The 27988-nt window shown below is 48.5% G+C and overlaps 1 protein-coding gene across 5 annotated transcripts; it reads left to right on the top strand.

The window, feature by feature from the left end:
* Nucleotides 1-5: 5 nt before the first annotated feature.
* LOC128113025 (keratin-associated protein 10-1-like) lies at nucleotides 6-14917 on the top strand. Of its 5 annotated transcripts, none has more exons than XM_052742675.1 (5): nucleotides 6-119; nucleotides 253-366; nucleotides 487-4050; nucleotides 4228-4582; nucleotides 9410-14917. In XM_052742675.1, the coding sequence occupies exon 5, from the start codon at nucleotides 13109-13111 to the stop codon at nucleotides 14480-14482; it is 1374 nt and encodes a 457-aa protein (XP_052598635.1). In that variant the 5' UTR covers nucleotides 6-119; nucleotides 253-366; nucleotides 487-4050; nucleotides 4228-4582; nucleotides 9410-13108; the 3' UTR covers nucleotides 14483-14917. The 5 variants fall into 5 exon arrangements, with proteins under 5 accessions (XP_052598635.1, XP_052598638.1, XP_052598637.1 ...); XM_052742678.1 differs by having other exon boundaries at nucleotides 253-2571; nucleotides 3798-4050; XM_052742677.1 differs by having other exon boundaries at nucleotides 253-2571; nucleotides 2936-4050.
* Nucleotides 14918-27988: the final 13071 nt, after the last annotated feature.

Here is a 27988-nt window from a genome sequence, read left to right as displayed (position 1 = left end):
CGGGCCGCCTGGGCCGGAGGCTCGTCCTCGCTGGCGCGCAGCGGCAGTGACTGACAGCGGCTGCTCCGGGGACGGGCGCGCACCCCGCTCCAGCCCCGCCTCCCTCTGCCTGCCAGCAGGTAAACGCGCGCCACTGGGAGGGCGGGGGACACGCGGGGACCCAGGGGCAGGGCAGCCCTCGGAGCGGCAGGGCGGGGCTTTGCTCGTCACCGCCCTACGCTCCGCACCGCCTGCGCTCTCTGAACTTTCCAGCTTCTGAAACGTGGAGCGGGAGCTGTCAAGAGAGGTCTAGATGGCATCGCCCGCCCTGCACCAAGGGTTACCTTGATGCACCTGTCCCGGATGAGGAGCTCAGCCGGACCTGAGGTGGATGTCTGTGTTCTAGGCCTGAACCTGGGGCTGAGACCACAGGTGCTGGCTGGAGGACCCAGGACGCCCTAGTGGCTAGTGAGTCCAGCAAGGAAACTTCCCCTTTCTTACACTCAGGAACCCGCTGGGCTTACGTGAACACAGGTTCCTGCTGTCACATGAATCTTTTGACTCTATCAGCCTGGCTCTGAGTATGTGGGAGGAAGCAGTGGATGGGGACCACACTGAGTAAGTCTCTGGTTCTTTGTGAGATAAACCCTGCTAGGGAATCAATCAGATAACCTAGGGACACACACCATGCATGGCAAGAACAGAGAACAGGAAGTCTCAGAGCTGGCTCCTAGGGAGTTTCACATCCTCCTGGAAAGTGGAGGATCTAGTGACTATGTCCAAATGCCAGTCTTCCTAAAACAAATATTTTCACAGCAGTCTAGAGACATCTAACTGGTCCTTACCTAGGAGCTTATGGCGCACATGGGGGTGCAGGTGGGGGGTGAGGATGTAGGTCCCGGGATTTGGAGTTAAGGATAGAAAAGCAGGGAAAGGTCCTGGTCCAACAGGAGATGAAGTGACTTTAAGCCTATTTGAAGCAAGAGGGCCACCCAGGACAGGGATGTCCAGTGCTCACAGAGAATGTTGGAACTTTGGGTCCCATTCCAGACATCAGAACTCAATGTCAGCAGCCAGAAGACAGATGTGTCCCGGAGTCCCTGCCCTGAGGTGTCAGTGAATCTGGGAGCTGCCTAGCCACAGTGGGGACAACAGTCTCACGCCCTCCAAAGCTTCTGTTGATTCCCAGGGACATCAGGCTTCCTTCCCTATGGCAGGCATGGCTGACCCTGTTAGACCCCCGTGAAAAGGACTTGTGATAGGTTGCCTGCATTGTTTGTGGGGATACAACGCTTGTGTAGACAGGTGTTGCGGAATATTACTTTAACTGGGCAAAGATGTGTTACATTTGTTTATGCTGCATTTGTTTAACTATGTGAAGCTGTGTTGCTTTGCCTGCCTAAGGCACCTGATTGGTCTAATAAAAAGCTGAACAGCCAATAGTTAGTAGAGGGATAGGTGGGGCTGGCAGGCAGAGAGAAGAAGTAGGAGGAGGAAGAATCTAGGCTCAAGAGAGGAGAAAAACGAGGGAGAAAGAGAGGGACAGCCAGAGCCGTCCACCCAGGCAGCTGCCAGCCAGCCAGACCCAGAGTAGGACAGACAGCATGAAAGGAAGGTAAAAAGCCCCGAGGCAAAATGTAGATGAGGAGAAACAGATTAAATTAAGTTCTAAGAGCTAGTGGGACAAGCATAAGTTAAGATCAAGCATTCATAATTAGTAATAAGTCTCCATGGCATGATTTGGGAGCTGGTTAGTGGCCCAAAAGCAAGCCTGCTACAGATAGGCAGCCAGACCCTCAAACTGCATGAAGACTTTTCAAGAAAGATGTGAGTGTGGAGTAGGCTGTTTAATTAGGCCTGTAGTAGGACAGTCCCATAGGGTCAAGGAAATTGGCTCAAACCAGTTACCAAGGCATGCACATAACATACTTCCTTATGAGCCAAGCTGGAGTCTGCCTGAGGGCCTAGCAACAGGCACCGCCCAGAGTTCCTGATTGTGCCCAGCCAATGAGGGACGACCATGCAGTGCCATCAGATTGGGACACAGCTTGGGTGCTGGGAGGAGGGTATAGAAAGCCTTCCCCATTATTGAATAAACGAGTCTGCTGTTTGCCTTCAACTGACTCCCGGTGTCTGTGCCATTGACACTGTGCTTTCTCACTCCCTCCCCCAAGGGAGCTGCTAGGATCCAGCAACAAAGGCCATTGGTCAATATTTGAAGGGCATGTTTAGCAGCTTCCTCTCTTGCTGGCCATGGAAAGGACAAAAGATCCAGGGAGCAGGGGACATGAAGCAAATCTCACTATGGAGTCAACTCTTAGCCAAAGACTACAGCCCTTAAGCAAGATGGCTGAGATTCAGGGCTTTGGGTGAGACATAAAGTCACCTCTTGACAAATGGTGACAATGTCTTGTTGTATTTGGCATTTTTAAGAAGCCATGGTGTAGTTGCCTCCTTCTCTCACTAAACCTCAGGCCACCAGAGGGTAGAGTGCACAGTCCTGTCAGCATCTCACACCTCAGTGGGCAGCAAAGACTTCTGTGTGCGATCTGCACTTAGCACGCTTGCTGATTCAGACTGCAATGCACCAAGGTAAGTTAAGATGCAAATTAGGACTGGGGAGAGTTTGTTGGGTTAGAGTTTGCTGTGCAAGTGTGAGGGCCTGGGTTTGAGGCCTCCCTACTCACCTGAAAGCTAGATGTGACCACAGGGGCCAGTAATCCCAGCAGAGCGGAAGGAGGAGACAGGTGGGTCTTCAGGGTTCTCTGGCCAGCCAGCTTAGTCAAAACATCGACAAATGTACACACCACACATGGACACAGAAGCCTGATCTAACTGTTTCTCAGGATGCTGGTGTTGTGAATTTTCTGCTTTTCTTTTCAGAATTACATTTATAATTCTGTTTCTATTATGAAATGACGAGACTTCATTCTCACCTCTGGTCTGTGATTTGCAGTTTGCCTGAGGTCTTCATGAAGCAGAGAATGGACTTGGGCCTGGGCGATTGTCTCATCTACTGGTCTAGGGAACAACTGAGTATGATCGGCCATCCTCATAGACTGTGAGAACATTAGGGGAGTGACTGGCAGGAAGTTCAGCCTAAGAAAAACCTGCTGTGAACAAGGAGAGCGCTTGGGGCTGTAGACCCAAGCTACATGCTTACCAGAACCCTTGTTGCTGTGCTTCTTGTAAAATTAGGGCAGGGGCATCTGGCTGAGAGAAAACAGTTCCTACCATCGATTTGTTATTATTTTATAAACTTTCACAAAGTGTAAACCACATAATATTTTCACTTAACTGTAGCTTCACATTTTTGTTGATAAGATAAAAAAGCATCTAGTTACCTATGGGGCTTGAAGGCTCTCGAGGACCTATAGGAATCTATGGACTAGTCTATGTGTTTATGCTTCCCACAGGTGCTGTGCTGAGGTTGGTAAGTATCAGTCCACTTTTTCCCTGGATTTTCCAGTGTGATGGTGGTTTTCAGGATGCCTCTGTAATCCCCTGGGCCTCTTTGTACTCATAAGTGGTCACTTTAAGTTGAAGTTGGTGTGGTAATTTGTTTCCCCAACACCATCTCCAGTCTCACTCTGTCTTCTTCCTGTGTGACTTTGGCACTCATGCTGTGTGTGTGGGGTGGGGTGCAGAGTCTCTCTGCTCCCCGTGAATCTCTGAGAAGCTTGGTAATTTCTTCCACCAACAGGCAATTCTCTGCACTTGAGACAAAGGCTCTCCCGCTGAGCCACATCCTCAGTGCAAAGGATCTGTACTCTGGAGGCTGGGTCATAGCAACGCCAACCAAAGTTGTCCTTTCCCAGTTGACTATCATGCTTGGAACCTGGCCACCAGGCTTTGAGGCATCCTGGACAGAATCGTGGGGCAGCCACGTGCACACCCTCTGCTTGACAACTGCGTGAAATCCTACCAGCTGTGAGAGGGGACAAGCCTTCCAGGAAGTCTGCCTTGGGGTCACCCTCTTCTGATTCCTCCAAGCTGAGTTCGGACAGCACAGAGCAGAAGGAAGCCATCTGCCCATTGCACTCCCAACTCCTGGCCCACAGAAGTCGTGAGGTGAGCACAATTCAATGGTTGTTACTTTGGCCCATGAAGCTTGGGTGTGCTGCTGTACACTGCGGTGACTGGAAGAGATACTGGGAGGATTAAGCCAAACAGTGGGGGAATGACAGAATGCTGAGGTGTGACCACTGTTTCTCACCCCCATCCTATTTTTTTTTGTGCTCTATATAGATAACCACAAGTTCCACATACAGAGAAGAAAGCACTGTATTAAATGCCAGTCTTGATTACCCGGCATTTCACTCTCCCAGTCACTCATTTACTTACTCAGTAAACAAACAGCAACAACAACAAGAAAACAACAAAACAACTTTCATTAAGCATGAAAACAAGGTGTCTCTCTTGAGAAACATGAAGCGCTCTGGTTTAGGCAAACAGGGAAGAGGAGCATATGCCCAGAGAACAGTGCCTACACACAGGGAAAGCCCCAGAGCCCCAGGAGCCTGCCCAGGAGTGGTGAACAGTGTGGGAATTGGCCAGATGGAGGAAAGAGGACATGTGCACACGGGGAGCTTGTTAGAAACAGGTAGGTCAAAGGGAGGAGCCTGCCATAAGCCCTGGGGAATCACAGCAGAACAGTCATGTCATAGCTGATGTTTGGCCAACACCTGCCAGAGACCTAGCACCTTGTGGGATTAACTGGCACTGTTCCTGCATTAAACTGTCAGTCAGAGGAGGAGCCTGGGCTTTAGGAGCCAGCAAAGCTCTTAGGATCAACCAGTGGGTTTGGAGTAGAACCTAGGTGCCACACAGAGGCCCCGTGCAGGCCGACTCGATGGCCCTGGGAGAGTCTCCCAAGATCTCCCCGAATCCCACATAGGTGGGGCAGCTCTGAACTCACGGCAGCTCTCACTATGGCTCCTGGTCACCTCGTACTTGGCAGAAGGTCTCCTGTGCAGGTGTGTGACCATCCCTATCTTTGATTCAGCACAAAGAACAGCAGGGAAGGGTAACCCCAGTGACCCAGCATCGTCTGGGGGCCGTGAAGGAGCTCTTCTCTCCCTTTGGAGGAACCTGGGGAAGGGCAGCTGGCCCACCAGTAAATCCCCTAAGCCCGTTGGGAGCTCATAGCAGCCTGCTTACACAAGGGCCCCTTGCCCTCTGGCCTGATGCTCTGTGTCCTCTCTCTGCATCAGGGACAGCCATGCCAGGGTAGGTGAACTGTGTGGCAGAGTGACTGCAAAGGAAGGTCTGTGCCTCTCCCAGCCACAGGCTCACCCCCCTGCAGTGTGGAGACAACTGCTCCCTTACCAAGTGGCCAGGCTCTTTCCACAGCCCATGTCAACCGACTCCGAGGTGGCGATGAAGCTTGTTCATTTTCCTGGCGGTTATCTATACGCCATTTACAAACAGATGTAACATCAGAAGAACTCTGGGCTGGCCATGGGAACATCACCCAAGTTCACCTTGTTAGAGACATGGAACCCAGTCTGTGGGGCTCGTGTGCCCTCTGGTGGACAGGTGTGTCAATTCAGGCTACTTAAATCACTTTGAAGGACTTAGCAGGTTGGAGGACAGTCCAAGTTTGGGGACAGGATCCAGGACAGAGAGGACACTCAGGAAAATCTGATGACCAGCCAGCACTGGATGGGACCTCAGTGTTTTCCTTCATTTTCTTCTGTATATCTCGTGTGTCTCTGTGGTCTTGGAAGCACGAATTAGAAAAGAAAACCCATCAACTAACCAATCGAACAAAAAAATCGACATGAGGATGAGGTTGGTTTCTCCCTGTCCACACATTCGCAAGCATCTTCTTAGGTCAAGCATTCAATCTTATTTCTCCATACTCCAAGGGAAAAAGAATGAGGTTACATGACATTCAGAAAACACCATTAGTCTTCAGAGCACATGTTTGAGTGCCTTTTATAAAACACATTGGCTCTAATTATAAGCACACAACTAGATTATTCAAGTCAAATGGTAGCCAGTAGTGTGTGTGGGTGTGCACACACACATAGTGCCGGCAGCAGTCTAGGCCTTACGCATGCTAGGCAAGAGTTCTACCACTGAACTATATCCCAAGCCAAGGACCTAGGGTTTTTTTTTTTTGTTTGTTTGTTTTGTTTTTGTTTTGTTTTGTTTCTATCTGTGTCACCCTTAAAGGATCTGGTACACTGGATGTTGTTCGGCTCATCCAAATGTCATTCCTGTTTCTGGAGTTGAAGGTTCGTATATAAAGCTGTCCGTATGGCAAAGAAAAGATTCAACTTGGGGTAAGAAAATAGGCTCTGTCTCTCTGTCCACAAAGTTACTAAAATAAGTGAGAAGTAACAACAGCCATACACTGTGTAATTGACCTCCTCTCTGTGGTAACACAATGTGGCTGGGTTTGTGCAAGAGCAGTCTTCCCTTCCCCAGATTGTTTTTTTATTCTTCTCTCATATAATACATCCTGACCGCAGTTTCCCCTCCTCTCCTCCCAGTCCCCCACCCTGTTCCCCAGATCCACTCCTCCTCTGTCTCCCTTCAGAAAAGAGCAGGTCTCCCAAGGACATCGGCCCAACACTGCGGTAACAAGTTGCGACAAGACCAGGCATAAGTCCTCATACCAGGGCTGGGCGAGCAACACACTAGGAGGAAAAGGGTCCCAAGAGCACGCAAAAGAGTCAGAGACATGCCCCCCACCACTCCCACCGTTAGGAGTCCCACAAGAACACCAAGCTACACAACCCTAACATAAATGCGGAGGACCTAGCGTAGACCCACACAGGCTCCCTGGCTGTCGCTCAGTCTCTGTGAGCCCCTGTGAGCCCTGCTTAGCTGATTCTGTGGGCTGTGTTCTCCTGCTGCCCTCAACTGCTCTTGCCTGTACAATTCCTCCTCCCCCTCTTCCATGGGGTTCTCCAGGCTCTGAGGGGAGGAACCGACGGAGATCTCCAATTTGGATTCTCTCTCCACCTTACATTTGGCTGTGGGTCTCGGCTGGAGAAAGCCTCTCTGATGATGATTGCTTCCCCAGATTTTTTTTATTTAGGACTGGCATCATACCTAGGGCCTTGTGTATGCCAGGCAAATACTCTACCATGTAAGTATTTCCCCATCCCTCTTTTTACTTTGTGTGTGCTTATGAGTGTGCACGTATGTGTGCAGGCCAGAGGACCATACACAGTGTCAGTCCTTAGGAGTGTCATCCACTGTTTTTTGTTTTTCTGGACAGGTCTTCTCACTTCTCTAGGACTCCCTAGCATGTGAGGCTGTCCAGCGAGCCTAGGAACACAGCTGTCTCCTCCTCCCCAGCTGAACTACAAGCATGTGCCACCATGTCTGGTCCCTTTACATAGATTCCGGGAACTGAATGTGGGTCTTTGTGCTTTCAAGCAAGCACTTTACTGACGGAACTGTCTCCCTCAGCCCCTCTACCCTCACTTTTTACTTTTCACTTTGAGATAGTCTCATTCTGTAGCCCAGAGTGCTTATGATCTTGTGGCAATCCTCCTGCCTCAGTCTCTGTACATGGGGATTATAGCCCAAGTCACCATATATGGCTCTGGATTACAGGGTGGAGAGAGAGAGAGAGAGAGAGAGAGAGAGAGAGAGAGAGAGAGAGAGAGAGAGAGTGTGTTAGTTATCTTTCCTGAGGCCTTTGGGCAGTGAGCTAACTGTGGCTACCAGATGTATGAGAATACAATGGGTCCAGGACAGGAACCCCCAGGAATCATAGACCATGTCTGGAATTGCAGGGACCATAGTTCTAAGAAGCCTGATAGTCAAGAAAGGAAAAGAAATTTAAAAAGGTCTTCTGTTATAGGATATATCATCACACTGTGAACCCCAAGATTATACTATTTACTGGAAAAACCTGTTTCTAGTTATGGTGTGGCTCAGCCCTAGGACACACCTTTTATCTAAGAGCTTTCTGCTTGAATATTGCAAACAGGATTAAATAAAGTCAACCATAGATCAAGAGGCAGAACAAGCAACCAGTTGATAGGGAAAAAACAAACAAACAAATCCAACCATAGAGAGTAAGAGGGAGTCAGGAGGATGGATAGAGAGACGCACAGAAACAGAAGGGAGGGACTTTGAGTTTGAGGAGTTTTGATTGAGATGGTGTAGGAGAAAGTCCTCTTTCTGGGATGTCAGCGGAAGAGGATGGTCAGCCGGGTGCTTTCTTGGCCTCTCTGAGCTAGTGGGTTTTCACCCCAGCATCTGGCTCCCAAGTCTTTATTAGTAAAATTGAATGATTGAGATTTTGTTGAAAGCAAGAGTCTTTTCTCTGCCTGCTATATGAGTCACTTTATAATTTCTTATAAACCGATATTTGGCAAGTATATCTGTTTTATTTGCTTATAAATCTGGGATTGTGTCAAAATTTCTCAGGAGAAAAGGAGTCATGAATGAAGAGTTTAAGAGGGTGCAATGGTTCATTAACCTCCTTTCGGAATACATCTTCAGCCTATCAGTTCTCTTCCATCTCTAGAGTACCCTAAAGTAGGCAGTTGTGCAGTTATCTGCCTGTGTGTCTACGTATGTATCAAAAAAATCTGTTTCAAGGATTGTGATCATGTGACTTGGGACCCCCATAAGTGCAGAGACTACAGGCCATGTGTCAGGCTGGAACTTTGGGTGCTAACATAAGCTGGTCTGAAGGGGAACCCCTTCTTCTCTGGGAACCTCTGTTGTCACTTAACAACTCAGCCGGAGGGATAAGGCCTACCCACCTCACCCATGGCTGTCCCTTCCCTCAAAGTCACCTGACTGTAGGTGTCAATCTTAATCAGGCCTACAGACAGTTTCACATGAATGAGCACTAGGTGATCTCCTCAGAGGAAGGTCAGATGCACTGGCTTGTAAAACTTGTCTGTTGTGGGAGGAATCAGTGATGCTACCTAAGGTGATCTAGCTGCATAGACTTTCTTGACTAACAGGATGTTTAATACAAACTGCTAAAGTTAATCACAGAGTCTTCTTCTCCCAGCCCTTAAGCCATAGTGCAATTTGACTTCTAACATTTTTGCTGGGGGATGCGTATGCAAATGTTAAGATGTATTTTTCATTTGTTTCCTACACTTTATGAACATTAAGGAAATAATTGCCCTCTGGGTAGAAACTAGGATGCTCTTAAAAAATAATATTTGCTGGCTCCCAGAGATGAAGCCCTAGCTGGGGCCTCTGAGCCCCAGCCACCTGATCCTCAGGGCCTAATGAGCTCCCTGTGCTAATGTGTGCGCCGGGCTTCTTCAAATGCCAAGTTATTCCTTTCCGGCAGAGTTGTAATCCATTTTCTGCTGACTATTATGAAAAATGTGGACAAGAGCAAAATTTCAAATGCTGTTTTACAAAAATTATTTAATCCTCTCTGGCCTGTGGTGGGAATTCATCTGGAATGGCCCGTTGATATGTGTCTCTGCAGAGTCACCCTGGCATGTGCAATCTGAGCCAATTTCATGAAAACCTCACCCTGCTCATCTGAGTGATGGATGGGTTCGTGCCGAGCAGAGTGCAGCCAGAGTCAGCCTCAAAGGACAGCAGAAGATGGCAGAATAGACGGGTTTGAGTCTGCCTCCCCCACCTTCAGGATGACGGCAATTTACCACCAGCTGGAGTTGGACATTCCATCACTGTAACATTACTACTTTATTTGAAATCCAAGATCCATGGTAAATGATCTTGCCACCAGGGCAGGGTAGAGGAGGCAGGCTCCATTAGCCATTTCCATTTTGGGGAAATCGCTTTGGATTGTCCCTGAAGCCCTTTCACGAGATGCAGGGAGGAGGGTCAAGGCAGCGAGCTCTGGCGTGGTGCTGGCCCGGAGTCAGGCTTCACGTGGAGACCAGGACCTCTGCACGCCTCTTTCCAACCTTCTGTGTTTTAGAGTAGCCTGTCCTCCAATGTCCTCCATAATGGAAAAGCTAAAGGTTTCGTATCATTGATAGACACCTGAGGGCTGGTCAATCTGTTAACAATGAATGGAGGTCCGGAGCAAGTTTGAGCTGGGGAAAGGGTTGTAGGAAAGGCCAATGGACTTGGAGAAGGGGACATTGGGGTTCAGGCCACTGAGGTTTGTACTGAAGGCACTGGATAGACTTTCCAGAGTTGTAGAGAGGTATTGAAAAACAGGGTCCTCTGAGCCAAATGGCCCCAATTATTATCAGATTACCTGTGCCTGAGCTGGAGGCCATCCTGATTGGGTCTGTGGACTGTTGGTATTTGAAGGGATGGGATGAGGTCTGGACCCTCACCTGAAATTCCAGCCACTCCTCCAGTCCAGTTGTGTCCAGTTCTGCCCTAATTTCAGATGACCTCATGGCCTTCGGGTCTGAGGGGTACTAGGGTATATAAGCTGGGGGAAGTTAATTGAGAGAAGGAGGTTCTATCTCTGTGGCTATGAGGAAGACGTCATCCATGCTGGGTGAAGACTTTCTATTGTGGCTGATTTGAGATCACCCATGTTCCTGCTGGTGACCCTCCCCTGTGCTCTTAAGTAAGACCAACAAATGTGTTTGTTCCCCAGAGGGCGCTTTGGTGGGTTTGTTCTTTGTTTTTCCTTGGGACCTTATAAGGAGGAGTGTCGTTGTTCACATTTCTCCAAAGGAGGAATTCTCAAGACAGGTGGGAATGTGGGTTCACATTTGCCAGGGCCCTGCAACACATTGTAATGACTCATGGAAAAGAACCAAAGCATAAGCCTGTTTCTGGATGCCCCAGAACTGCTGAATACTGTGGTTTAGCTCATCTTAGGTCTGGGTGGAGCTGGTTCTTCCCCTACAGCCCCCTGATTTCTGGAACAACATGAAGGGCTCTGGTGAAGAAAGGGCCTTGCAAAGACAGAACCACACAGCAGAGGAAAATGGACATCTAGGGTTGGAGAGAAAGCTAGTACCAGAGACCGAGAAGCAGCTGGCCTGAGGCCCCTTGGAGCTGAGGGAGCTGCCTCATCCTTTCCATGGTGAAAGACAGCAGACTGCTGTCTGTGATGTCTGCTCCCCAGGAGACAGATGCGTATCTGTCAGGGTCAGGTTCAGAACTGGACACAGTGGGTGACTCTGAAATGGAAGAGGTGGGAGCTGGGAGGCTGGGAGGTGGCTCAGTGATGAAAGCACTTTCCGCTCTCCTAAAGGACCCAAGTTCCATTCCCAGCACACACATCTGGCTACTCACTACCACCTGGAGCTCCAGCTCTGGGGAATGGAAGCCTTTTTTGGCCTCTACAAGTGCTTGCACATATGTGGCATACATTCTCTCTCTCTCTCTCTCTCTCTCTCTCTCTCTCTCTCTCTCTCTCTCTCTCTCTCTCTCTCTCTCGTTCTCTCTCTCTCTCGTTCTCTCTCTCTCTCTCTCTCTCATACACACATTCTCTCTCTTTCTTTCTCATATACTCACATTCTCTCTGACACACCACACACACACACACACACACACACACACACACACACACACACACACACACAAATATCTTCGTGTTTTCCCCCATTTGTCCTCTTGTGAAATAGTCTAAGGAGAGACACTTGTGCCCCTCCAGTTGGCTGTGGACTTTTGAGACAATAGTCTCCAAGGAATAGGGATTTCCCCAGAATCTCCTGCTGGGAGAAGGAAAGGCCTGAACCCAGAGTCAGCCTGAGGAGGACTTTGCCGTCATCAGGGATTTCATGAAGTTCTGACTCCTGTTTAACTAGCAGGAGAGACAGGAGCCAAGACAATGAAGGGCTGGTGAGGCGGGACCACTCCTTGGCCAGGACTGCTTGGCCACACAGGCTCTTGGCTCTTGTCCTCTGTTTAGACCCAAACCTCTTGTCAGGACCCTGAAGATGGACTTGGGGAGTGGGTGTGAGGGAGGAGTCCCCGTGTCCCCCTCTCCCCTTTTCTAATGTGGCGATATGAAGTACAACTTTCTTCTCTGCTTTTCATGGTCGTGTTGTCTTGTCCTAGCAAGCATCTGTATCGCTGCAAGTCTGTGAATCCCAAGGTCACACATCTTGCATTCCTGCATCTCCTGGTTTAAAACAGCCTTCAACTGCAACTGTTCTGCTCTGTGTTTTGCTCTGGGGTTTCTCTGCCTGTGTCTTTTGTTGGCAGCAGCCAGGTGCGGATGCCCTGCTGGACTTCTCTGCTGCTGAGAGCACAGCCCGCTTTAGGGAAGGAGTTGGATGCTGTGTGCAACGGATGTTGCTTTTCTTTGTACTTTTCTTACTGTACATGCAGCATCCTTTCTCGTTTGTTACCCTCCCACGCCCAGATCTTCCTCCAGGGCTTGTCAGAGGTCCTTTATTTCAGGAATTCTCAGCCTTTGCCACTTGTAGAAGTCACTTGATTATTGGTGTGTGACAGTTTCCCACAGTTTAAGTCAGATAGACTGCCGATCACCACTTACATTCCCTTGGGTAATTCTAGCTCTGTGAGGAGGACCCTCCTCCAAGCCGCCCCTTTCAGACACAGATTTAAATGTAGACTGAGCCTTCTCTTCAGACTCCTCCTGAAATAATATTAACTGAAGTTCCCAGAGAAAAAGAAAAGCTGTTCTTACATCAAACTTTTCACCAAGCTGACTGACTAATTAGGACATTGATTATGAAGAGTTGGAATGTTGCGAGTCTAGAGCTGAATTATCTTGGGCTATCTTTCTTTTCCTAAACAGCCATTCATTGCTCACCTCTGTGTCACGTCTGGTCCCCTTATTTGGTAAGTCTCTTGGAAGGGACAAACAAAGGTATAGCTTCCACCTACCCAGAAGCTAAAATTGCATCAGACCGCATTGGAGCCTATAGTGAAATTTCTCCTCTTTGCTTTATTCCACCTACATATGATGTCCCTTCCCCAGCAATGTATTTGAAAAATGCCTTAATTTATGATTTTCTCTGCTCTGTTTCTTTACTATGTTGGAACATGGAATTTGGGGTGACCTGACTCTGGGCTCTCAGGCTGTGGTCACTCATATTTACCTCCAGAACCAACCATTTCTTATATCCTGAGGTGAGCACTGGGTGTTTTTGCATTTACAATAAAAGAGTCAAGCCAGCTAGATGTGCTCTGGGACCTTCCTGGCCCAAGAGTCGAGGATCCTAACACCAGAAGCCCGCTCAGGTGCTGGGAGTCTAGGCGGCACTGCCTGGTGATGCCCACTGCAGCTCACTGCAGCTCACTGCTCTTCACTGCAGCTCACGGCTGCCCACTGCTCTTCACTGCTGCTCACTGCTGCCCACTGCTCTTCACTGCTACCCACTGCTCTTCACTGCAGCTCACGGCTGCCCACTGCTCTTCACTGCTGCTCACTGCTGCCCACTGCTCTTCACTGCTGCCCACTGCTCTTCACTACTGCTCACTGCTGCCCACTGTTGCTCACTTTTCTTCACTGCTCCTCACTGCTGCCTACTGCTACCCACTGCTCTTCACTACTACCCACTGCTACCCACTGCTCTTCACTACTACCCACTGCTGCCCACTGCTCTTCACTACTGCCCACTGCTGCCTACTGCTGCTCACTGCTGCCCACTGTTCTTCACTGCTGCTCACTGCTGCCCACTGCTCTTCACTGCTCCTCATTACTGCTCACTGTTCCTCACTGCTGGCCACTGCTGCCCACTGCTCCTCACTACTGCCCACTGCTCTTCACTGCTACCCACTGCTCTTCACTGCTGCTCATTGCTGCCCACTGCTGCTCATTGCTCTTCACTGCTGCCCACTGCTCTTCACTGCTGCCCACTGCTGCCCACTGCTCTTCACTACTACCCACTGCTGCCCACTGCTCTTCACTACTACCCACTACTGCCCACTGCTCTTCACTGCTGCCCACTGCTCCTCACTACTGCCCACTGCTACTCACTGCTGCTCACTGCTCTTCACTGCTGCCCACTGCTGCTCACTGCTGCCCACTGCTCTTCACTGCTGCTCACTGCTCTTCACTGTTGCTCACTGCTGCCCACTGCTCTTCACTGCTGCTCACTGCTGCCCACTACTGCCCACTGCTGCCCACTGCTGGCCACTGCTCTTCACTGCTGCCCACTGCTGCCCACTGCTCTTCACTGCTGCTCACTGCTGGCCACTGCTCTTCACTGCTGCTCACTACTCTTCACTGCTGCTCACTACTCTTCACTGCTGCTCACTGTTGCCAACTGGTGCTCACTGTTGCTCACTGCTCTTCACTGCTGCCCACTGCTCTTCACTGCTGCTCACTGCTCTTCACTGCTGCCCACTGCTCATCACTGCTGCTCACTGCTCTTCACTGCTGCCCACTGCTCTTCACTGCTGCTCACTGCTGCCCACTGCTCTTCACTGCTGCCCACTGCTCTTCACTGCTGCTCACTACTGCCCACTGCTGCTCACTGCTGCCCACTGCTGCCCACTGCTGCCCACTGCTCTTCACTGTTGCTCACTGCTGCCCACTGCTCTTCACTGCTGCTCACTGTTGCCAACTGCTGCCCACTGCTGCCCACTGCTCTTCACTGTTGGTCCCTACTGCACTAATGCTGAAAGCCCAGGATTACAATAGCTGCTACATGACTAGCGTCAGGTCCCAAACAAACTAGGGACAAATGGCTATCTGTAGTGTCTGTTAGCATACCAAAGCATATGCTGGACTCCAGGCTCTCTCATGTCACAAGAACCTGTTACAGGGTCCATGCAGGCAGGCATCCTGGCTCTTCTCACCCCTGACTCTAATCTTCTCCAGCTCATGGGCTTCCCTCCCCCAGGTTTCCCATTCCCCTATAACCCTGCTATTTCGGCTGTGGTTCTCTTTTGCCCCCTCTCTTGTTCTCCTTGCCTGCATTCTCTCTGTCTTCCTTTCTCACACCCCAGCCTCTTCTCGTGTCCAGTCTGCTGGCCACGTTCAGTGTATGACTTTTTTTCTCTGCTCTGGATTCTTCCAGGTGCCTCTGGCCGTACTTTCTCCCATGTCTGCAATAAAAGCCATCCTCCAACCACACCTTGGAGTGCTTGTGTCAATTTATGCACCTGGGACTTGGGTGGTTAAAGATCAGAGCAACGTGCATCCACTCTGAGTGCTCAGAGCCCTAAAACTCTGCCTTACAAAGCAGCAGGCCTCCAGTCTCGGGGCTTGGATGTGTGCTTATCCACCCACCAAGCCTCAGCACCAAGGGCCCAGGCTGCCAGCTCTGAAGAGCGTCTCTGCCTGCTCACATTTACCATCTAGGGACTGCCCAGGTCCTCAGCAGCAGAACGGTGACAACGGGAAGGGACTGTGCTTGGGTTCCACATTTCCTCTACCCAGGAGAGGTGAGCACACTTCTGACCCACGTTTTGGGGACCCTGGTAAGTATGACTTTCATCCTGAGCACCAGCCAGCCTGCGGCTTCTGGAGAGACTTGTTTGGAACTGAGTCGGCGCTCAATGCTGTGTTCCTGGGGCTTCTGTTCTGACCACCACACAGCCTCTGAGGACGGATGGGTGCTTCGTGCAGCCTCACACGAAGTGTTCCAGTTGGTCTTGCTGTGTTCTCCTCTTTGCTTACCCGTGCCCAGTCCCGTGTTTCATGACCACTAACTTGGTAACTTGGAAGGGCCTCATGTCTCATGATGTGAGCACATTTGCCCTATGGATGGTGTTGCCGAATTAGTTCTAAAGCTTTTTATCAATGGTCTGGGCTGTGCTCTTTGCTTCCCCAGAGGGGAACCAGTGGATTAGAGGGCCTGTGATTGGGGCAGAAGCTTGAGGCTGCACCCTTACATGTCAGGAAGCAGAGAGAGCTCAGGCTGGGAGCAGAGCTGGCATCTAACCCTCTGGCCTCATCCCTGCAGCCTCACACCTGCCAGCCGAGCCCTCCCCAAAGGTTCCAAAGCCTGCCCAAACACACCACCATCTGTAGATCAAGGGTGCAAATACAGGATCCCACAAAGGACACTTCACACAACCACAACACAGGATGAGGTAAAAATTTCACACAGGGAGTGAGTGACCCGTGTTCCGCCAGAGGACAGGACTAGAATTTGGCTTCCAGGGAGTTTTTGTGTCGAAAGATGAACATCAAACATTTATATATTCTGGTATTTGAATATAATTTTGTATTTCTAAAGTGAAAATATGATTGTATATTTCCTAGGAGTTTCATGTTCTGTAATCTCATGGCTAGAGCCGTTCTGTATTTTTTCCCAGATAAAATACAGGCTTCCCCCCATTAAATGTTTAGTAGAGAACGCTCTCAGGATGTGCTGACATTATTGCTGTTCTGCAGTCTCCCCTGTTCACATCCCACAGTGAACAGGGAGGCACCGAGGGGCGTTTGCCTGTGAGTACTGATTATGGCTTCTCCTCCTCACATAATAACCCAGAATGCCATCTTTTTTTCCCCCTGAATCAAGCAATATTTTAATCAAATGAGTACTTCAAAGTACAGGTATTCCCAGTCAATGTTTGTGCTTAGTTGCCACCAAGCAAAACAATATTAAAAATGATGGAAATCAGTATTCTCTGTGTGGTGAGGAGACACTCTTTGGAAATATAAAGTCCTGATGATGTTTGACTTGGAACTTATCCTGGGATGCTCACAACCCAGCCCTCTCCAAAACTGATAATTCAGGTTTTGTAGGGTCATGAGTATAAACAGAAATCTTAAATGTAGAAGAAATTTGGGGAAAAAAAGACATAACTGTTAACTTGTATTGCTAAGAGATCATTAATGAAAAATTATAATTTTCCAAAGAAAAGAGTATAGTTTTTTATTTTAGCATTATGTGTGTGAGTATGTCTGTGTATCTGTGTATGTACAAGTGTGTGTATGTGTGTGTGTGTGTGTGTGTGTGTGTGTGTAAGAGGGGGATTCTTTGTGAAAGTGTATGGCTCTCTGGCAGGTAGAGGTGACGCAGAGCGCTTGTCCCTGTGTCCTCTGTGAGACTCCAGGGGCTCTCTTTCACTAACACTGTCTCCTTGTGTGCTGACTGTCCCTGTGGGGCCAACCACAGCTCAGGACAGGAGCTGAGCCATTGGCTCTGAATTAAAACAGACTCTTGAAATTCGTAATGGAGATAATAGTCTGTGGAGCTAAAGAGCTTGGCTGTGCCCTGGAGAGGGGCAGTGACTGTTCAGAACCACAAAGGCAGGGATTCAGAGACTATATTCTAGCATCAGCAGCCCTGCCTGGGGATGAAGTCTGGTGACAGCTAGGCTTTTTCCTTGTCCCAGGAAGAGAGGAACATGGCGGAGGCAGCAGACAGAAGCAGGGGTGGGAGTTCAGACGTTGCCCTGTGACTAGTGAGGGTCTGATGCCGTGTTGACTTCTGCAGAGTCCTGTCGTTGGCCGTGACAGAGACCTCAGCAATGACCTGACACTTTGAGGGATGACCAGTGCACAGTGACTTCTGCCTGGCTCCCCAGGAAAGCCTGGGAGAGGTTAGGGCTTCTGCTGAGGTCAGAACAATCCATGCTGGGGTCAGGTTAAGAGAAGTGGAGGTGTATTGAGGAAGTGTGTGTTGTCACCTTCCCTGCGTCCCCTGCCAGTTTGGTGACAAAGGTGATATGCCGCCTGTGCTTTCAATGGTGGAACCAGATCAGCTGATAGCCAAGAGTGACACTGACTTGGGTACTTCATAAAGAAATAGGGCCGGGGAGCTAACTAATGGGTGAGGTGCCTGCCATACAAGCATGAATCTGAATTCCACCCCCAGAACCAATGTAAAAAAAAAGCTGGGGTGGTGGTGCATGCTTGTAAGCCCAAAGAAGAGGAAAAGGAGACAGGTCGGTCTCTGGAGATTTTGGCCACTGCTAGATTACTTGGTGAGTCCCAGGGAAGTGGGAAGCCTTGTGCAAATGAAAAAAAAATATAGATGGGTCACATCTGAGGAACGACACGCAAGGGTGTCCTCTGGTCTCCATACACACCTGTGTATGTACACACACACACACACACACACACACACACACACACACTCACCTGCACATATATGGCCACTGTACAAATATGTGATATATACAAGTCAGGTCCAAAGGGAACCACAATTCCCCAAAAGCAGTGCATAATCCCAAGATGATAGTCTTTGCTCAGTTCAAGCTGGTCTATAGGAGCAGTGTTCCTCAGGAACCTGTGAAAAGGTGTCTGTCTGCCCAAAGGCCGGTCCCCTTGGCTATACCTGGGCTGCAAACTAAAGCCCGTGGCAGCCTCCAGACTCTTGGTCCCTATTCACATGTACATGTTTGCATTTCAAAGTCCACACTAGCATCCTGGCCCTTCTTACTTCCTCCTCTACCTTAAAACTCCCAGGTGGGTCCAGTTCAAGGCTTCCCCCTCCTCAGCTCCTCCTCCTCCTTACAACCTCCGTGATTTTTCCACACCCCACTTCTCTAGCCTCAGCCATGGCCAGTCTGCTGCTTTCTCTTTCTGCTCTGGACTCTCCCAGGTGCCTCTCTTACCTCCAATAAAATCCTTCTCCCCACTCATGGGGTGGCCATTCCTGCGGTGTCTTTACTGTGCCCTTGTTAACAGCACAAACATACATAACATAGAGAAATAGACAGTTTCTTCTGCGCAAATGCTCAAAATTGAATTAACTTTATCTGTCCAAGGACTTCCGAGTGTCCTGGAGGAAAGGGTTTACAGAGGAATCTCTGCCCAGATGTTCGTGTTCTTCTCGGGGATAGAATCATTAATATTCCACCGCTATAGGCACCTTTGGATTAAACTGAATGCAGGGAGCTGGGTGCCTCTACAGTGACGGTAGTGTGAGCTTTCTATCAGTCTCTCCCACTGCCCCTCAGAGAATGCAACTTCCTCCTGATGCTCCCCTATTTCACTGGGCTTAGCCTTTCTTGTCATGCATGTTTGTGCCTTGGGCTGCTTGGGACTCTGCTGACAGTGGGGGGCTCTGCTGCCTCAACCCTGGGGTGCCCTCTCTGACTCCACTGTGTATTCCAAGGTATTTGGGAACCAGGCCCAGTGGCAGAGTCCTTTCAAGAAATCCCCATTGGCAGTTATAGGAAGCATTTGTGTGTGTACAAGGAATAGTTCCTGTAGAAACTGAAGGACAAAGTCCTGAGCTTCCTAGGAGCCACGTCAGGTTATCTGAGCAGAGAAGAACTGCTTCAGGAAGAGCCTGCTTGCCAAGGGTGACCCAGGGGGGCCAAAGCAGGACTCTCAAAATCACTGTCTTGACTCCGTGAGCAATCTCCTTGCCAAGATTCCTGGTTACATCGCAGCAGGACTTGCTCTTGTTAGCTTCGCCAACTACGAAGTCCACTTCTCTTTCACAAGTGAGGAAACCCCAGGCTTTGTGATGCCTTTCTTCCTTAGTAATGATAACCGTGGCCAGGATGGTGAGAAGGCCTCAGGCATAGCTCGTCTTTGTGAGGGTCTTCAGGTGTCAGCCAGCATGCTTGGTGACATACACATGTGGTCCCTCTTCCTCTGTAGGGGAGCACATAGGCCAGAGAAGCTGCCAGAGACTGTAGACACAACCAGCTGTTGGGTCAGAGCCACCTAGCTTCTGAGCCAATGTGTTTAAAACGTCCTGACCTGTCCTGTGTTCTGTAAAGGACTGGCCTTGTCATTCAATTTCCGCTTCACTTACCACCTTCTTTCTGGGTCCCCTCAGCCCCCGTGACCTTGAAAACGATACATTCTGGGAGACTTTTCCTGCTCGCGAGATATTAATAACAGCCACTGTGGAATCCTGCATCTTTCACAGGCAGTCCCGGGTTCATGTGGTTCTGATGGGAGGACAGAGGAAGTGTGAAGTCAAGTGGTGGCCAGCAGGTGGCAACAGTCTGAACCTGCCTGGGATGTAGAAAGCCAGAACAGAGAGTTCTCTCCAGTGTTAAGGAAGGACACAGAAGAGAGTCCTGTCTTGCCCTTCATCTCACACTGTGCGCTTAGCTGTCAGGAGACTCAAGCAGGATCAGTGCTCTGGTCCCTCCTCACTGCAAGGGCACAGAGGTGTGGGGTGTTTCTGCATCTGGCTTACATGCCCTGCTCTTACCAACCCTTGTCCTCCCGACTTTACACTGCCTTGGGAGGAGTCCCCCACAACAAGGTACAGGACCCCGGTAGGCCTGTGATGACTGAACATTCAAACAGACCCCTACCCTGAGTGCTTCTCGTCGGTGATGCTACTGTCTTCTTCCTGGTTCCCCTGACACATGCTTTGCCTTGACACTGCCCCCCCCCCCCCCACAATGGGAAAGAAATGAAGTCAGGCCTCCTCGCCCAGGGGTTGGACAATACAGCTTTTCCTCTTATTGGTATGTTTCCTATCTACCTGAAAAGATACTGGTTGTCTTACATTTCTCATTCCTAACCTGGTTCTCCAAGAGCAAGGACTATTTCAGATCTTTACTCTCAGTTTCTAGCACCTTCTGGGGGCTACTGTAAGAGGAGCTGAACAGTGATTCATGGGAAAGATACCCGTGAAGACACACAGAGTGGCCAGGGAGGACCAGAGCCACACTGTCTGAATGGCTGCTGTCCCCATCTTACCCTCGGCCAGTGAGGGTCTGCATGCTGTTTAACTCTTAGTGTACCAACGATAGATAACCCTTTAGACTGCTGTCTTAGTCAGGGTTCTATTGCTGCGAAGAGACGCCTTGGCCACGGCAACTCTTGTAAAGGAAACACTTCACTGGAGCTGGCTTTTGGTTCAGAGGTTCAGTCCATTATCATCATGGTGGCGAGCATGACGGCGTGCAGGCAGATGTGGTGCTGGAGAGACAGATGAGAGCGCTACATCTGGATCGGCAGGCAGTAGACAGAGGGAGAGATCTACTGGGCCTGGCTTGAGCTTTTGAAACCTCAAAGCCCATCCCTGATGACACACTTCCTCCAACAAGGCCACACTTCCTCCAACAAGGCCACACTTCCTCCAACAAGGCCACACATAATCTTTTCCAATAATGCCGTTCCCCACGAGACTATGGATGACCACAGCTGTTTTGAGTTGTTTTCAATTCATAAAAGTTGTGTTACTAGTTCAAGCTCCTATTTTTTGGGGGGGTGGGTGGGTGGGTGGAAATATTGGCAGTTTTATTTTAGCATTACTTGAGATTTTATCCCTGAAACTGACATGTCACTTTATCATTGGACCCAGGTCCTTACAATGTCATTGTCACCAGAGGTACACATGCTGTCACGCGGCTCATTCAGGCAGTATATGAATATGTGCTTGGCAATATCACTTGGGGAATCACCTGGGATCTATTATTTCCTTGTCTCTTTTTACTGGTATATATTTGCCATTTCGTAATGACATTTCATTCAAGTGTGTCAGAGGCTTTCACAGCTCAGCCTCGGGCCCTCCCTGTCTCCATTTGTTCCTTTACTAGATGGTCTTATTTCTGCTCTCATGCTCTAGGGCTATGATGATTTATAAATATATGTCGTATGTACGATTTCATATATGACCATATGAATACGTGTCATAACTATAACTAGAATCTGTATATGAGATAAAACGTGTGATATTTACCTTTCTGAGTGTGGCTTGATTTTAGTTAATCTGATATCCCTCGGTTTCATCTATATAAGGATCAAATACCTCTGCTGCAAGGGGAATTGTGCTCTGGGGTACATTACTACAGACTAACAGAATGCAGGGTTCCAAATCCCGAAGGGATGCTCTGAGGGCCCCTCACAGAAGCCAGTGAGTGGATGTCTTACATCAGTGGTTCTCAACCTTCCTAATGCTGTGACTCTTTAATAGAGTTCCTCATGTTGTACTGACCACTCCCCCCCCCCTCCCCAAACATAAAATTATTTTTGCTGCCACTTCATACCTGTAAGTTTGCTATGGTCATTAATCTTAATGTAAACATCTGTGTTTTCCAAGGGTCTTAGGAGACCTCTGTGAAAGGGCCATTTCATCCCCGAAGGGGTAGAGACCCACAGGTTGAGAAACGCTGGCTTAGGCGGTGCTTCAGAGACAGGGGCTCTGGAGGGCGGGCCTCCTGACACAGAGCTGTTCCTGGATTGCCCTCCGTGGAGGGGCTTGTCCTAGACAATGAAGGACAGTGGCAGCATCTTGGCCCCCATCTGTAAGATGCCAGTGCCTCCCTCACCCATCCGTTGCAGAAGCCGCAGGTCTGCAGACTTTACACTGTATCCCTCAGGGGATAATGCTGCCCCAGGCGCAGTCACTGTTGGACATGTTATGGCTACCTTGTCACTCTCTGCAGAGTCCCAGGCTTTGTCCTCAGCCTTGTAGTCTGAGGGGGATTATGTAGTGTGACAAAGGGATGCCCAGGCCCTGAAGGACCAGTGACAGTTCAGCAGGAAATGGTCTGTGCTCCAGCAAGTCAATTAACCACTTCACTGAGCACCAGGCCCCAGGACTTCTGGGCACAAAGGTCTTATCTGCAGTATTAGGATGGGATGTCTCCAAGGCTGGTTCTCTAAGAGTGATGCTAGTTGTTGCCATAGCGACTCCACTTGCACATAGAATATTTAACCAGAGCCAAAGTGAGTAGTAGGTACAGAGGGACTCTGTTCACACAGGCATGTCTTGAAAATCAACATATTCCACCCCAATGACATACTTATTCCAATTAAATTAAAAATAGGCCTACTTGGAGAGATGGCTCAGTGGTTAAGAGCACTGGTTGCTCCTCCAGAGGACACAGGCTTGTTCCCAGCATCCTCAGGGTGACATGTCTGTAACTTCGGTCCCAGGGAATCTAACGCCCTCTTTTGGTCTCTGTGGGCACTGCATACACATGGTACACAGACATACATGTAGGCAAAACACCCATACATATAAAAAATAAAAGGCCCACTTAACATCTTTTAACTTATAAATAAGAGAACACAAAAGTGTTCAGATCACAGGGTTTTGTGGTAGTTTAATGAGACAATGAAAATATTAAGTTCTTAGTGTGTATTAACTGCACTGTAATTATAAATCATATCTACAATGGAAAATGAGTCTAATTAATGGAAATAATGACCATATTAACAATAATAGGACAGCAATGATCTGTCTCTGTAATTAGACAGGCATGCAACGGTGATTGTTTACAATGGGAAAGCCAGGGTTCAGAGAGCCAACTGTTACAATCAAGTTCATCTGACTAGTTACAGTCTGAACTCGAATGTCTTTTACATTTAAGCTAAGGCTCCCCCTGCAGCAGCATCCTGAACATAGAGACCCATGAGCATTTATACGAGCAAATGGGGCCAGCATCCCTTCACTGGATGTCATTCTGCTTTTAATTTCTTCCCCAACATAATATTTTTATTCATTATTTGGGAATTTCATACAACACACCTCGATCACACTTGCTTCCCATTTCTCCCAGGTCCACCCTCCCACCCTTGCCTCAACCCCCTTAAAAAACCCCAACAAATCCAATTTGGGTTACCCATACACTCACTGGAGCATGGTCAAACTCCCAGCAGCTAGCTAGCCCTTAACGAAAACTGAGTTCTTCCCTGCCTCCCCGCCAGAAGCCATAACTAAAGAGCTACAATTACCATCTTTATTACAACTTTAAGGACTCTCTTCAGTGGCTTCCTGCCTGAACTGTTTCCTTTTTGGGGATGGGGGAGATTGGCACAGAGGCCTTCAATATCTCTCATTGTCAGTTAGGAGTCTGCAGTCATCAATACCACTGCAAAAAGAACCTTCCTTACCCATAGCAGCTGGCGGCACCACCGATCACGGACTTCCACATGGTTTCCAGTGACAGCATGGACCATGGGCATTAACACAGTCTCTATGGACCATGGACATTAACACAGTCTCTGTGGACCATGGACATCAACCTTGTCTCTGGCAGCAACAAGGACCACGGTCATTAACACGGATGGCCTCCAGCAGCAGCAAGGACCACAAACGTCTTTTGAGGACACGTAATCCTGAAAATGAACCATTCCTTATCTCAGACATCTCCTTGTTTGCTCAGAGTCAGGAGCAGGACCTGTGAAAGCTCTGGGCTTCTGTACACCACCCTGCCCTGGGCTCCAGCAGCCCTGTTGGTGCCCTGGGCTCCAGCAGCCCTGTTGGCCATCATGTCTGTGGCCAGTGGGCAGTCCCGAGGCTCCATGCTTTCCCCCTCCCAGTAGGACAAGCCGCGTGAGCAGAGGTGGCTCTAGGCCACTGGTCAGGCCCGTGAACCAAGCAGCATCGCCCGGCGGTCCAAGAACTAGCTCTACTCAGCGACATCGTGCTCCCTTTCTGCTTTTTCCCAGGCATTTAAAAGGAAATTAGGTGGTGGGCTGTAGCCAGATTTGACCCCTGGGTCACAGTTTGCCCATGCCTGCATTGATGATAGTCGAACAGTGTGCATAAGTGCACGTGTGCTTGTATGTTTCTGTGTGCCTGTGTCTCTGTTCATGTGTATGTATATAGCTGTGTGTTTGTGTGCATGCATCTGTGTGTATGTCTTTAGGTATGTTCATGAATATATCTGTGCGTACATGTGTATTGGCTTGTGCATATGTTTGCACACTCACACTTCTCCAAATCCTGTATGTATTTTGTTGTTAAGAAAGGCTGATTTCTGTTCACATCACTTAGCACTTGTGGAAATACAGAACTGGGAGAAGTAGACACAGGATGCACACTTGTTGTTATACTTTGGTTCTGAAATTGTCTCACTCTGTAGCATTGGTTGGTCTTGAACTCGCTCTGTAGACTAGGAAGACTTTAAACTTGTAGCAGTCTTCCTGATGTGGCTTCCGGAGTCCTGGTGTGACAGACAGGAGCTATCACCACGTAACTGTTTGACTGCTCTCCATAGAGTTGATTCTGATTTATATCCAACAATGCCTGGCAGTGCCAACTTCCCCATAGCCATCCAAGGCTTTATCAAACATTTTCATCTTCGTGGACCTAAAAGGGACACAGTATTTTATTTATTTTAACCTTTCCTGTGTGGGTTTGAACTCATTTTCACATATAAGAGCTGTTTGCACTACAGACACCTGGTCTTGGAACACTTTTTCTCCTACTGGGTTGCCTCGTCCAGCCTTGACAGGAGGAGGGCTTGTGTCTGGTCTTAGTGCATCTTGTTATGCCATGTTTGGTTGATATCCCTGGGAGACATGCTCTTTTCTGAAGGGAAGCAGAGGAGGAGTGAATCTGGGGGAGGCAGAGGTGGAGGTGGAGTGGAGGTGGAGGGAGGGGAGGCTGTGGTCGGGATGTGTTGTATGAGAGAAGAATAAATGAAGAAAATAAGGAGAAGTGGAAAGTAAAGAAGAACAATTTTTGAACAATAAAAAATCTGTTTGCATTTCAGTTTTGAATTTTTTGTAGCTTTTTAGATATGATCATTGCTGTTTATATTGGTTTGTTATTAGCTCTTCTTATCAATATGTTGTTCACACAAACACATCTCTGTAACATATGATTCCTTTTTGTCCATATCAATACTGTTTTCTGTCCTGATACATGTTCATTTGTAAGTAGTAAAATTAATTTTTCTTATTTTACAGTTCTACGTTTTGCATACTCAGAAAAGGTTTTCTCTCTCTAATATTATAAAGACATTTGTTTTCCTCCTCCCCTCCGCTCCCCTCCCCTCCTCTCCTCTCCCCTCCCCTCCCTTCCCCTCCCCTCCCTTCCTCTCCCCTCCCCTCCTCTCCCCTCCCCTCCCCTCCCCTCCTCTCCCCTCCCCTCCCCCCTCCTCTCCCCTCCCCTCTCCTCCTCTCCCCTCCCCTCCCCTCCCCTCCTCTCCTCTCCCCTCCCCTCCCTTCCCCTCCCCTCCCTTCCTCTCCCCTCCCCTCCCCTCCCCTTCCCTCCTCTCCCCTCCCCTCCCTTCCTCTCCCCTCCCCTCCTCTCCCCTCCCCTCCGCTCTCCTCCTCTCTTTCCATTGCCTTCTTTCCCCTCCCCTTCCTTCCCAGTCCCTCCTCCTATGCACACTTCCTTTTGACAAGGTCCTATTAGTCCAGGCCGGCTTCAAGCTCCTGATTCTCCTGCCTCAGCTTCTCAAGGAGTTGAGTTACAGGCACATGTCACCACACCCTGCTTACATGTAGTTTCTTTATTAGGTTCCCTCTTGTTCTTTACTATGAGTCATTTAAGCTATGAGAAATTTACCAATGGTGACTTTTTATTTTTATTCAAATACTATTATATTTTATTCAAATAAAACTTTAAATGTATGTACTGATCCGACTTTTTTCTTCTAGTACAGTAGTTCTTGACCTTCCTAACTCTGTGACCCTTTAATACAGTTCCTCATGTAGTAGTGGTCCCCAACCAGAAAATTATTTTCATTGCCACTTCATAGCTGTAATTTTGCTACTGTTATGAATTGTAATGAAAATATCTGTGTTTTCAATGGTCTTAGGTGACCACTGGGAAAAAGTCTTTCGACCCCTGAAAGGGTTGAGGCCCATAGGTTAAGAACCACTGATCTAGCAAATTTTGTGCATGTCTTTGAACAATTCCTCTTTCTTGTGTGTGGATTCGGCAGCCCACATGCAGCTCTGCCCGATGACGGCCGTGCCCTTCTGTAAAGCCAGGCCTTCTCTCCTGTCCCATTTGCCAGTCTCTTCTTGTAGCGACGCCTGCTTTTACAGTGTAACAGCTCCCTAATGCATCCTGCGATGGCCATTACCCTCCTTATTTTCATCTTCAGGGCTTGTCTAGGCGTTCTAGCTTGTACATTTTTCATACGAATGCTAGGTTAGATTTATGTTGTTCTCTCTAAAAATGATGCTGGGATTTTGTTTACCATGCGTATTAAATTTGTAAGTGAACTCTGGGAACACAGTGACTTTATTATGTTGACTGGGCACCTGCCCAGCATCATAAGATGTTTTTCATTTATTTGTACTTTGTGTGTATGTGTACATATGTGTGTGTATGTGTGTGTGTGTGTATGTATATATGTATGTGTGTGTACATATGTGTGTGTATGTGTGTATGTATGTATGTGTGTGTGTGTATGTATGTGTGTGTTTCTTGGTAGAGTTTTTAATAGGCTCTTTCTACGGAGAGTGTAGCACTATAGATTTTGTGGTTGCTCACAGCCTCTTACTGATTTTATTATTTTAGTTGTGTGTGTTTGTATGTATGTGTAGGTGCATGTATGTATGCAGATGTACATGGGTGTATGTGTGTGTGTGTGCATATGTGTATCTGTCTCTATGTGTGTATGTGTAGACCAGATGAAACCTTGGGTGTCATTCCTCAGCTACTATTCATCTTTTTAGACAGAGCCTCTCACTAGCCTGGAATTCACCAAGTAGGCTGGGCTTCTGGGCAGTCATCCCCAGAGAGCCTCCTCTCTCCATCTCCCCAGTGCTGGGATTACAAGTGTGTCTTATATTTTTGGTTGTAAGCCTGGTGGTACACGCCTTTAATCCCAGCACTCGGGAGGCAGAGCCAGGCAGTTCTCTGTGAGTTTGAGACCAGCCTGGTCTACAAAGCTAGTTCCAGGAAAGGCGCAAAATTACACAGAGAAATCCTGTCTCGAAAAACCAGGAAAAAAAAGTGTGTCTTAGTTGGGGTTTCTATTGCTTTGAAGAGATGCCATGACCATGACAACCCTTATAAAGGAAAGCATTTGATTGGGACTGACTTGTAGTTTAGAGAGGTTTAGTCCATTATTGTCAAGACAGGAAGCATGGCGGCAAGCAGGCAGACACGGTGCTAGAGAGGAAGCTGAGAGTTCGACATCATGATCTGCAGGCAGTAGGGAGAAAGAGAGAGAGCCACTGGGCCTGGCTTGGGCATCTGAAACCTCAAAGCCCAACCCCAGTGACTCACTTCCTCCAACAAGGCCACACCTTCTAATGCCACTCCTTAAGCAGTCAAATATGAGTCTATGGGGGCCATTATTATGTGTTGTGTTTTTTCCTTTTATTTAAAATAGGTTCTTTTCTCATACAACATATCATGGTTATAGTTTCCCCTTCTTCTACTCCTCCCAGTTCTTCCTCACTTCCCCTCCCCTCCAGATCCACTCCATTTTTTCCTATCATTAGAAAAGAACAGGATTCTAAGAGATACCAACTAACTCTACAAAATTATTTATATATATGTGTATATATACACACATATATATACATATACATACACACATATATATATATATATAAATATATATATCAAGA

This window comes from Peromyscus californicus, unplaced genomic scaffold (assembly GCF_007827085.1).
Source record: "Peromyscus californicus insignis strain IS unplaced genomic scaffold, ASM782708v3 Scaffold_17__1_contigs__length_78620276, whole genome shotgun sequence".
Lineage (NCBI taxonomy): Eukaryota > Metazoa > Chordata > Mammalia > Rodentia > Cricetidae > Peromyscus > Peromyscus californicus.
This window is presented reverse-complemented; position numbering and strand designations above follow the sequence as displayed.